The 12,965-nt window shown below is 44.6% G+C and overlaps 1 protein-coding gene across 5 annotated transcripts in view; it reads left to right on the top strand.

The window, feature by feature from the left end:
• The window catches only part of LOC308074915 (palmitoyltransferase ZDHHC14-like), a 109,396-nt gene extending 96,767 nt beyond the window's left edge, over positions 1-12,629 (top strand). For all 5 annotated transcript variants that reach the window (XM_080414445.1, XM_080414447.1, XM_080414443.1 and 2 more), the window contains exons 9-10: positions 3,402-3,507; positions 10,627-12,629. In XM_080414445.1, the coding sequence (XP_080270571.1) occupies positions 3,402-3,507; positions 10,627-11,163 (643 nt within the window). In that variant the 3' untranslated portion in view covers positions 11,164-12,629. The remainder of the gene's footprint in view (positions 1-3,401; positions 3,508-10,626) is intronic.
• The last annotated feature ends 336 nt before the right edge of the window (positions 12,630-12,965 follow it).

Here is a 12,965-nt window from a genome sequence, read left to right as displayed (position 1 = left end):
CATTGGATATCATTGGTCATCTGACCAGTTTCATTGGATTTCATTGGATCAAATCGACAGGAAGTGGAAAACACACAGCCTAGGAAACGGGTGAATATATTTATTTTTTAACTTTTTGTGTTTTTTCGGCAATTAATGCCCTACTTGATCATACTATACAGCATCACACAAAAGTATAAAAAAATTGCAGATCTACAAACTGGCAACGCGGCGTGAAACGTGGCGTGAAACGTGGCGTGAAACGTGGCGCGAAGCAGCGTGTTTTGAGCTTGTCGATCTGCTATTTTTGAATTTGAATCCCGAGAAGTAACAGTGGACATACATATGAGGTTTCCACCCGACAGAGAAGATATGTATCTTTTTTTTCCTTTTTGTATTGATTAAAAAAACATAATTATAACAGTACGGTGAAATGATGACAGAAAACTTAACAATGCATGGGGCTTTATACTATATCCTGGGGTCAGCATTATTTTTACCATCTCTCCACTCTGGGACTGAGGCATTGAGAAAGAACCTTGGAAAAAAAGATGTATTCATTTTGATAGCCCATTTGTTTAAACCGGGAAAGCATCTGTGTCATTTTAGATTTTAGCGTTGGCTATTCAAACATAGCAGATCTGCAAGCTCACAGCGCGTCACTTCGTGCCACACTGCGAGCTTGTATGTCTGCTGTTTTTGAACATTTGTGACTCAAGAGTCACAAACAGGGTGAGACACTGCGGGGGCACGTTCTTTTTTCAGCTTTTTACATATTATGAAAGTACAGAACGAAAGCTTTCATATGATGTATCATTCACTGAAATTGGAAAATATTAGAAAAATCTTGGAAGTGTTTGACATAATTAATTTGGAATTTTTTTTTAAACACAAATCTTCCCAAATACATCCTTGTCAAGAAGAAGTTTGAGAACCACTGATTTAGAAGGCGTTTGTAGAATCGGCCTCACGTCTTAATGGGTTAATATATAATGTAATGTAAATAGAGTAACCTAAATAATATTGCCATACGTTTATATCCACCACACACTGTAGGCAAGGATAGAATAACGGGTGTCTACCTGACGGCGACATCTAGTGGTCGTTAAAAAGGTTATTTTGCATGTTGTGTAATATTCTGCAGTGTGGCACAGCCCAGAATTCAGCCAACATCATTTCGGCGATGGCACCATCACACCAGGGTGTTTTATCTGGCCCTTCACAGCAGACATGTCTTGTGTCACGTTACCAGACAGCCTGGCTGTAGTGAACCCTAGATACTCACTATCTGCTGTTATCTGCACCATGCAGTCCAACCACACACACACACACACACACACACACTGTCAACACATCACACAGCTCACATGCATATAGACACACACACACACACACACACACACACACACACACTGTCAACACGTCACACAGCTCACATATATATTCACACACACGTTAACAAGTCTCACACACAAACACACACACACGTTAACACGACTCACACGCACATGACACACACACGCACGCGCGCGTTAACACGTCTCACACGCACACACACACACACAAGCTGTGAACATAATGGTAAAGTACATACTGTAGATACACACACTCATACAGATCAGAGATGTAGTGGTAGCAGCAGCTGTGTGTGTGTGTGTGTGTGTGTGTGTGTGTGCGTGTGCGTGTTGTACAACAGCATTACTTATCAGTAACGGTTATAGTGGCAGAGGAAAGCCCTCAACACACACACACACACACACACACGCTGGGGCCCACAGACTTTTCCACAGCTGGATCCACTGATGAAGAATGAACCTTTGGCCTCAGCACAGGAATATATTGTCTCTGTCGGGTAGAAACCTCATATGTCCAAAACTGTTCCTCTTCAGGATTTAATTTCTCAAAACGTGTCGCTTCACGTTGAATTTCAAGCAGGACGTTAATTTACCAAAATAAAACACAAACGTAAAATATGGAGATAAGAGGTTTCTGCCCGACAGCGACGATATAAAAACAGACACGCGCGCACACATTCCTAAAGTGTGTTCTTCAGCTCAGTCCCCGGTAGAGCCTCTGCTCCACATTCTTTCCACCAGACCCATCATCATCATCATCATCCTACATTCTTCTGAGCAGGAATCACTGCCTTCCTCCTCGTGTGTGTGTGTGTGTGTGTGTGTGTGTGTGTGTGTGTGTGTGTGTGTGTGTGTGTGTGTGTGTGTGTGTGTGTGTGTGTGTGTGTGTGTGTGTGTGTGTGTGTGTGTGTGTGTGTGTGTGTGTGTGTGTGTGTGTGTGTGTGTGTGTGTGTGTGTGTGTGTGTGTGTGTGTGTGTGTGTGTGCGTGCGAGCGTGTGTGTGTGCGCGCACACGTCCACGCTGCTTTGTTTCAGATCATTATTTATCTTGGTGATGATTGGCTGCAATCAGACACAGTTGCCAGTGCCCCCACCCGACACACACACACACACAGGGGTTGACACACATGCATGGTGGTGCTGTGCTAAGCTCAGCAGGGTGTTGCTCAACCAGCTGTACAGTACCAGAGCAGTCCTGCAGCATTAACCCTTTAAGACCTGGAACGCATCTGTGTCACTTTAGATTTCTTAGGCTATTAAAAAATAGCAGATCTACAAGCTCATAGCGCGGCTATGAGCTTGTAGATCTGCTATTTTTGAAAAATCTTGAAACTTTTTTTTTTTTTTTTTTTAACTGTTAGGATTTAGAAAACATTTTGTAGAATTGGCCTCAGGTCTTAACACATTCCATGCCAGAGTTTAATCTCATAATGTACTCACCAGTGCCAGCGTTTTATTTGGTTTTTTTCACGTCGCCACAGACAAAGTTAAATCCGTTAAAATCGCGCATTCAACTCTTTGTAAACACACAGCCGATCCTTGTGAGTCGACCAGCGAAGACCGCATGAAATTCCGATCCGCCATCTTGTAGTTACAACGGTTTATGTTAAACAGCGATCAGCGACGAGAAAAACTACAACCGAGAAAATGGCGATTTGGTGTCAGCTTTAGGAAGGGATCGGAAAAACCGGATCCCGGATAATTCCGTTTCCGGTGGTGCTACAATGAAATGTGGCGTATCGAATGAGGCCTACAATGCAATGTGAACCTGGCTGTGAGTGAAAAAAAAAAAAGACGTGGCGGCTTTAAATAGGTTCGCGTAGATATACGCGACTGGCACTCAATGTGTTAATGGGTTAAAGGGATAGTTCACCCAAAAAAGTAATTTGTTTCTATTGATTAGTCAACCCCATGGAGACTTGAATTCTTGGATATCTTTTAATCCTTTGTAATTCATTTTCAATGAGAGGCGGGCGATTTGTTTGGGACGCGCGGAGAAGTTGACAGGAGGTGAGGCGAGCGTACCCCGTCATCCTGTAATAACCCCTCCTCTCTTTTCTCTACCTAGTCTAATCGACAGGCGGGGCTTCGTCCGATCAGACGTGCCGCAGCTGACGCCGCCCACCAACGGCATCACGATGTACGGCGCCACCCAGTCCCAACAGAGCCACATGGTAAGACACAGTGACGTCACGCCATTCTGACCACTACGCTGGCATGAAACATGAAAGTGTTTACGGGTTTACTGGACCAAAAGGAATGAGAGACTGTGATCCAATAAGCTCCCGTCTTTGTAAAGAAAAGGGAAAAGAATGCATGACACGTCCATCTATTCTTGTCCATTTTGGAAACCTCTCTAAACATCTAAATTCATCTGTTGCGTCAATATGAGAGGCAGATATTTTGTTCCCTGGTTCAAGTCAGCCTCGTCTTACCCGGCCTCGCCTGACCCAGCTTTGTCTAACATAGCCTCACATAATTCAGCCTCGCCTAACCCATCCTCATCTAACCCATCCTCACCTAACCCAGCTTCACCTAACCCATCCTCATCTAACCCATCCTCACCTAACCCAGCTTCACCTAACCCATCCTCATCTAACCCATCCTCACCTAACCCAGCTTCACCTAACCCATCCTCATCTAACCCAGCCTCATCTAACCCATCCTCATCTAACCCATCCTCACCTAACCCATCCTCACCTAACCCATCCTCACCTAACCCATCCTCACCTAACCCATCCTCACCTAACCCAGCCTCATCTAATGATTATAAGCGTCAACATTAGTGATTGGTTATGAGGTCTGTTCACCTGTTCTTTCAGTCAGTGTGGTTTTCTGTCCTCTCTGCTGTCTGCTTTACTGTCACCTTGTCCCCTCCCTGCAGCTTCAGAGAGAAGCACGCAGTACCTCACATCAACTCAATCATCTGCTTTACTGTCACCTTGTCCCAGAGATGCTCACGAGTCTTTGAGGGTCGAGTCCGAGTCGAGAGTCTTTTTTTTTGGGGGGGGGTGTTCTTTTCTTAACTCATTGACTGCCAGAGTTAAAACCTCGTTCATAGCAGCCCTTGCCAGCGATTTTCGTGTTTTTTTGTTTCGTTATTTTGTTATTTAATTCACATATAGAAAGTCTAGCTGGACAGTTGAATCGTTTTGATCGTTCCACCACTAGAGAGCAGCACATACCAGCTTGATCGCCTCTCGATCACACTCGCCCCCCCCCACACCCACTCACACAGTCAAACACATGAACCGGAAGTGAAATGTCTCAGATTCTGTGATCGGCGAAAATTACGATGTCATACACAACGGGGATGACTGTTCGTCACCCAGACCATAGATTATAGGAGGGGAGGTCTCCGATCGTTTTTCATAGCGTGTGAAAAACCGTTTGTTTCCCTATTATGGTCAAAATGACTGGGGGAAAAATGTAAAACCGGAAACGGAACCCAAAGTCATGAAACCGGATGCAGTGGTGGTTGAAGTAAGTGGAACCTGAAACTTAGCCTGATTCATAACAGAATAGCGTGATCAGAGCATAAAGATCAATAAAGACCATAGATCGCATTAATTAGGGTGACCATATTCTGAATTCCCAAAAAGAGGACACCCAACGAATGCACGCGCGCGCAGCGCGCGTGCATGCGTTCCGGGGTTTTTTTTGGTACCTTAATTCGGTTAATTCGGTTAATTCTGGGCTTCTTTGAGGTACTGAAAAATATTGCTTTATAAATAATATATTTATTTATTTAAAGCATGTCTCCTAGAAATCTATGAAATTTATATTAAAAAAGCCAGCCCCCCAAACCCCTAAAATACATAGAAATCTAAGAAATTTATATAAAAAAAGCCAGCCCCCCAAACCCCTGAAATACATAGAAATCTATGCATTTTGGAACAGTTACTATAACATTTGCTAACCTGCTGCTGCAGCCGCGGGGGGAGGAGGAGGAGAGGAGACAGCTCATTCTTTCATTCAGTTTGGGGCCAGGCACGTTGGCTGTTATGCTGTTGTAGCTCAGTCTGTGTCTAACTAACTATAAGCTAGTTAGTATGATATACCGTAACCTCACATGCAGCAACTTATTTTCGGTAGAGCAATGCCAATGTTAGATGCACGTGCACCTTTATTTTATTTCACCCGCTTGAACCAGCGCACATTTTCCCACATACACAATGAGGAAAGTCTCACACAGGCAGACACCAGAGAACGCACACTGCCTGCCCTGTCAACAGAGCGGCACCCCCAGGGTCCTAGCGCCCTTCGGATACAGCACACAAACACATAGGCAGGCAGACGCACAGATTTTTTTTATTATTATATGCATCTTCCCTTTACCGGGACAAGTGAAGTCCAAAACACAGGACATTTGAAGGATTTTATAAACCCCCCCCGGACAGGCCGGACAGCACCCCAAAAGAGGACATGTCCGGGTAAAAGAGGACGTATGGTCACCCTAGCATTAATGCGATCCTGGCGGCCAGGCGCGCTGTTTATTAGATCGCATTAATGCGATAATGGCGGCCAATGAGTTAATTTAATTTATTTATACGATGTAGCCTAAGGCAGAAATACAGTTATGATGGTCTACAAACCCAACCCGAAATGAAAGGATGCACAGAATGAATGTTTATCACATTCATTTAGGCTCCTTTGCGTCTTATAGCGCAGCTCAACTGCGGTAAGCTCAGGCTCACACACAGCCTGACCAAGGCTACAGCTGCTAGTTAGTCTACATATGTTTTATTAAGGAAGATTGACATGTCAACGTGTTTGGGTATAGTCTACATCTAGTGCGCACTGCTGTGCTGTCTCTTGAACGTAACGAGAACGCTCCTACAGCCATGGACATCCTCCTCCGACCCCCCGGCCGGGCGGTGGTACACAGTCACATACAGTAGACATATCGCTATAAATTGGCCAGTTTCAGGAAAGGCACTATGTACTCACGTTGGCTGTTATTGTTAACGTTCCATTTCCACCATTCTAATGGATTCCAGGGGTGTGTAAACATCTCTGAAGTACTGTAGCTCCATTTAGTTTCCTCGCAGTTATGTCCAAGTATCGTCCCCGTTTCGCAAAGTGCAACTTTTTCATCATCCACCTTTGTGCAATAATCCCGAACAGAGCTACAATATTGTGACAACTGACGGCTATAATCTAGTAGGCTACTGTAAGTTTATATCAATCATAGCCTCTCAAACCCAGATACATTGCTACGACGCGTAATGTGCGTCGCCTACCTACCCAAAATAACAGACATACAAGCTATCAACGCACCGTGTCATGGTGTGTCGACAGCTTACAGATCTGTTCTTTTGGGCAGCATAAACAATGAAGCGCGACGGAGTATACAACACGCATTTTGGAAACCAAATAAACCTGTAAGGTCTGTAACATTACATTATACGTGGTCAACAACATAGACATAACTTCCTTGTAGGCAGTGCTTCTCAACCTGAGGGTCGGGACCACAACGGAGCTCACAACGCCTCGCAACGCTTGCAGATCTGCTATTTTCACAATATTTATCTGTGGAACCGAGTCAAACTAAATGGGGGTCCCCAGTTCAAATATGGTTATTTTGGGGGGTCACGGCCTGAAAAGGTTGAGAACCATTGCTTGAACATGAACGTAGCGTTTACTTTACCGTGTTGAATATTCACCCAGCTGGGTTTAAGGAGAAGGCAGCGCAACATGAAAATCCGACCTTTCAAAAACGTGCTATCACAGATGATCCGATCATCTTATGAACGATTTAAGCATATGCCAAGATAACTGAAGTTATATAGCTGATGCTGAGCTAAACATATTTGTTTAATTTCGATGTTTTTGTATTTAAACTTTATGCCTCGCCTGCTGTTGTTGTGTTGTGCTGTTGTGCCTCGCCACGTTTGCACTGTAGAGAGCGCGCACCATTCCGTTGCGCAAGAGAAGGAAAGGACAACACGTTCAAGGTTCAGGGTTCAAGGTTGTACTTTATTGTTACATCTTGTGTACAGGTACATAAGAGTAAAACTTATTTTGGTTCGGCTTCCTTCAGACAATGCAGCAGCATAAGTAATAACAATAGAATAAAGAAAACGTAAAAAGATTTAAAGAAAGAGTGCAAAAAGAGAATGAAAAGAGCATCATCAAATCAATACAAATGTACATGTGCATAGAAATTAAGAAGAAAAAAAACTTGGTATGTTGTATACACCACCAGCATTTTTCTTCAGTAGCTGTCACCTAACTTTGTGTAAACAGCTTCACAGTATATTCTATATACCGTACATGTAGATAAATACAGTAGGTGCAGTTCAGGCATAGTGGTGCAAAAAAGGGATGGATGGTTGGGCGAGGGGGGGGGGCAGCTTAGCACTTCCCTTTGCCTTGGTTCGTTCTGGTTCTTGTCAGATCGTCCATGTACCTGATTGTACGTGGAAAGAAGCTTTTTTGCAGTCTATTGCTAGTAGCTTTGAGACTGCGTAGGCGTTTTCCATGCGGCAACATCTCGAACAGTCAGTGGTTGGGATGGCTTCGATCTTTGATGGGCATGTCATTCATTAATGCGTCCGGAAAAAAAAAACATAAAATAAAGATTGCCCACGAGTCTTTGAGCTCAAGTCCGAGTCAAGTCTCAAGTCTTTGAGGGGCGAGTCCGAGTCGAGTCTAGAGTCTCATTTGACTCGAGTACCCATCTCTGCCTTGTCCCTCCCTGCAGCTTCATAGACATCAGAGACTTCAGTCACATTCACTCAATTAATCACACTGCACTTTCATCCACTGCTGGCGCACACACGCGTGCGTCCGGACACACACACGCACACCCCCCCCCCCCCCACACACACACACACGCACACACACACACTGCCTCTTGTCTCGATCCAAATCTAGAGAGAGAACGTTAATCCATTTTAGTGATTCTAATTCCCCTGGATTGGAGCAAATTAAACTGCTCAGGATGCCGAATAAACGAGCCAGTGTTGTTGTTGTCAATGTTAAACACAACACTCACACTATCCATGAATTAGGTCAGTAGCAGCATGGAGTAGGGGTGTGTGTGTGTGTGCGTGTGCGTGTGCGTGTGCGTGCGTAATTCAGACCACTGACTTTTGTCTGCGACGTCCCAATGCTTAATTTATGTCGGTACAACAGTGTTGCATGTGGAAAATAGCAGATCTACAAGCAGATCAATGCATCACGGACGTGACTCGTTGTGAGCTTGTAGATCTTCTATTCTCGGTTGAAAAGCTTGAAAATATGAGCTGAAGATGTTGCTCGCCATGCAGTGGGTTGCGTTGCGTTAGTGAACTCACATCAGGTCAACATGCACCACGGCACTCTTATAAACTGTTTTATTTTAAAAAAAATTATCTCGTCTCTACAAAATTGGCCGACATGAATAATTCTTGTCTGTGGTTGCTATGGGAACTGTATGTGTTCTTTTTTTTGCAAGAATGTCACGTTAGGACCCCCACCGCTCGCACACACACACACACACACACACACACACACACACACACACACACACACACACACACACACGCACGCTACCCGTAATACGAAGGCCCCATGCTGTGGAGAATATCCAGGCTTATCGATGTGTTCTACAAAATGTCTAAATGTTGCTATAATATAAGAACCCAAAAATGATACATTCACGTGTGCCTGCTCTGTGGTGGGCAGTCGTCTTTGGAACAAAACGTTTTGAGATGGGGGTCTGCGGCCAAATACATTTTGGGGGTCCTTGACATGACAAGTTTTGATCATTTTTTCAGAAAACTGTTAGAATCACTTAATGGGTTAATCCCATAGCTCTGCGTTAACAAAGATGAGCCGACTATGATACTGGCAGAAATATTGCTGACATAACATCTGTGTAAAGGTGGTGGATCGGACAAGGTTCCCGCGGCGGTGCAGTGCAATAAACCTGGGTCAAATTTGTCTTTTGAAACGACCTGGAGAAAGGCCAAGCTCATAAAAGCCCCAATAAACCAGAAGGACCCGATACTTGAACTTGATGTAGAGCAGCTGATAGGAGTGGGAATAAAACTGTGCTTTTTACAATCCATGTCAGTCCAGCTTGTGTTTACATTGAGGGGAGATGTGGGCTGAACAGTTAAAGACGTGTGTTTAGAGTGTCCTAGACCACCAATTACAGATGTTTTAAACAATATTTTGTCAAAAAGTGCAACATTTTCTAATCAATTTGAAAAACTTTCAAATTTTCTATTTGAAAACATTCAACTTATACGTGTGTGTGTGTGTGTGTGTGTGTGTGTGTGTGTGTGTGTGTGTGTGTGTGTGTGTGTGTGTGTGTGTGTGCGCGCGCGTGTGCGCAAGAAGTTTCCCATCACCTTGTCTGACCATGTTTTGGATCTGAGCAGTGGTGTAAAGTACATTTACTCAAGTACTGTACTTACAAGTACAATTTTGAGATATTTTTACTTTACTGGAGTATTTCCAATTCTCAGTCCTTTTACTTCTACTACACTACAATTATTTGTAATTTTAGATTATTATAAATCTGGATCTGCGTGGTGGTGGGGGCGGGGTGCATTTGCCTGGGTGCCACTGTCATCATTTTATCCCAGAGTCAGTGCTAGAGCTCCAGTAACCTGCTTTCATCCTGCAGCAGATCATTAATGCATGGGACTCATTGTGCTGAAGGCAAACAGCATTAGGCTAATCTCCCTGTTTGCTGATGCACGGTATTGATGTCTCCTAACCCACTTACCGTGCTGACGGCTGAGTTCTATTCCAAACAGCAACGCAAATCAATTTAGGCTGAGGGACGGTGACTTAACCCATTGATACCTGGAACGCATCTGTGTCACTTTAGATTTCTTTAGGCTATTCAAAAATAGCAGATATACAAGCCGCGCTACGAGCTTGTAGATCTGCTATTTTTGAAAAATCGTGAAAAATATTTATTTTAATATTTTTTCCCGATTTTTTTTTGGGGGATTTTGAAAATGTTTAGAAGCGGCCTCAGGTCTTAATGGGTTAATGTGCCTCGTGTTTGCAACTCTGTCTATTGTTTTGAAATGTGGGGGGGGGATGTTTCTCTGCATTCTAATCAGGTTACTAACATCTGTTTTCTCGCGTTTGTCTCTTTTTATTCTCTAATCGTTCTCTTCTGCCTGTTGTCTTATCCCCATTTTAAAAAATGTTCCTGTTTGGTTTCTTTCCTTTGCGCTGTACTGGCTTCATTCTTTTCCATTTTGTTTACCTTTTCTCTATCTCTTCTCCCTTTCTTTTCTCCTTCCTTTCTTGTTTGTTTGGTTCTTCTCTCTCTCTCTCCTCAGTGTGATCAGGACCAGTGCATTCAGAGCACCAAATTCGTGATGCAGGCGGCCGCCACCCCGCTCCTCCAGCAGCAGAGCAGCGAGCCGGTCATCCTGACGACGACGACGCCCGACGACGACAACGCCGGCGGCGGCAGCGTCCTCCCCGGCCGTGCCTCCTCCCTGGTCCTGGGCGGACCCTGCGGCGCCCAGCTGCCCCTGGACGACGGCCAGCCCACGCCGCCCACCTCCACCACCAACCTGAGCGTCTGCCACGAGGCCGACGAAATGCCGCCCTGCGGCGTCATCCATGGCGTCCACCCCCTGCACGGCCACGCCCACCCCCTCCAGGAGCCTCCTCCTCCTCCTCCTCCGGGGGTCCTGCATCACTTCCTCACCCCGGAGGAGGCTCCGTCGCCTCCGGGCATGCTGCCCTGCGGCAGCCCCATGGGACACAGCAGCCACGCTGCCATGCAGGCGGGCTTCTACAGCCCGGCCAGTCAGGACTCACTACACGAAGACTCTGTGAGAGGACTGGTTAAACTCAGCTCCGTCTGACACCCCCCCCTCCCCCCCTCCTCCCCCCCTCAGTGAACACATCCGTCCTTCAGCCAAAAAGCTCCTGCACTCCCTATCGTCCTGCCCGTCGTCCCCTCAGGTGGGACATTGCCAGCCATCCTGGGTGGGACATTGCCTGTCCCCTCAGGTGGGACATTGCCGTCCCTCAACAAAGAGTTCAATTTTTCTCCGCCAAACGCATCACAGGACCTGACAGTTTAACCACACGAACCCCTAGCGTCCCTTATTCTGGGGGGAGGCGCAAAATTCAGCGAAAATAGACAACCTACAAGCTCACAACGCGATGCGTTGTGAGCTTGTAGGTCGTCTATTTTCACCGTAGACAGACATTTGGTGTCGAAATAAAAGGAGGGTGCCTTGGGGGGCTCATTTACGGTATATAGGGTTTAAGTGGTGAAAAAAATAAAAAATGAGGCCGTGTTTGTGAATCAGCTGCTATAAAGACGTTGGACTGAACGGAACACGACAGATGAAAGACGATGTTCGTTCGGTGTCTCCTGCCAAACCTTAAACCTTCCCAGTGGAACCAGGCTGGCCCGCTGCTCACTGAAGCACAACGCACTGCCTGGAAGCCATGATGATTGACCACACAGGAACACAGTCATCCTGGACCCGCCGTGATCTTTGTCTGCAAGGGTGACTGTTGTTGTTGTTCTTGTTTTACAAGGCGCTCAGCGGATACAAGAAGAGTGGGCACGACGGAAGAATGGGCGCCTTGATCTAAAATTGGCTATTTTGTCCAAAATGTTCAAAAGAACTCTAAAGTCATGTAAAGCATACATGATTTGAACATGCGTGGTACATCATTATCAGACCTCAATTGATCCTTCAACTTCTTGTCTATATGCCCAAAATGATTGGATAAATTTGGATATTTGTAGCAATTGTACTAAATATTAGGCCGTAATTAGCGAATGTTCAAGCATGTTCTAATCGTGTATACTTTACATGATTAGAACTTTTTTTATTTTCGGAACAATACAGGTTTTACATCAAGGTGCCCACGTTTCCTTCGTGCCCACTCGTCCTGTTACCCCCTCGGCCATGTACCACGAAAACATAACGACAAAGGAAATGTTTTGAAAGTAAATCCATGACTTTTTTTTTTTTTTTTTTTTCTCCGTTTATTCGTTTCCAGAAATCAGCTTTATTTTGTCATGAATCACAGGTCTGGCATGTATTATTTTTCTTATCAAGCTTTAGCCCAGCAACAACAACGGACTGTCTTATTTGCCTTATATGGACGTCGTCGATCGGCGGTCAAGCGGTACATTTTGTAACATTTTGGTTGGATGTTATGTCACACATATCGTCACTCTTTGTTCTTTTTTTCTAAGAGACTGTATTGTGCTTTATCATGACGTGGCCATTTTTGGGGGGGGGTTTCTCTGCCAAACTATTATGTTTCCTGTGGATATATTAATAAAATCACAACTTTTTATTGGGTACAGTTGAATCATTTTTTTTGCAGGTCAGGACGAGGCATGTAGGTCTGTCACAATTATTACATAATCGCTATTATTTGAGAAAATTGCAATTATTTTTTGCATAATCGTCATCATTGTTTCCATGTTGAGCAGGGATCATACATTTTGAAACATTTTCAAAAATAGTGGAAATAGCAGATCTACAAGCTCAACGCGACACGTTGCGAGCTTGTAAATTGGCTATTTCCACTATTTTGTAACAGATTTTGAGTATAAAATAATAAACATGTTAAATACATTATTGATTTTGATTATGTCAGTCATTTCTTTGTGGATTTAATGGATTTAATGTGG

This window comes from Gymnoscopelus braueri (genome assembly GCF_963280865.1).
Source record: "Gymnoscopelus braueri genome assembly, chromosome: 19".
Lineage (NCBI taxonomy): Eukaryota > Metazoa > Chordata > Actinopteri > Myctophiformes > Myctophidae > Gymnoscopelus > Gymnoscopelus braueri.
The sequence above is the reverse complement of the archived record's forward strand: the minus strand, read 5'-3'. Positions and strand labels throughout refer to the sequence as shown.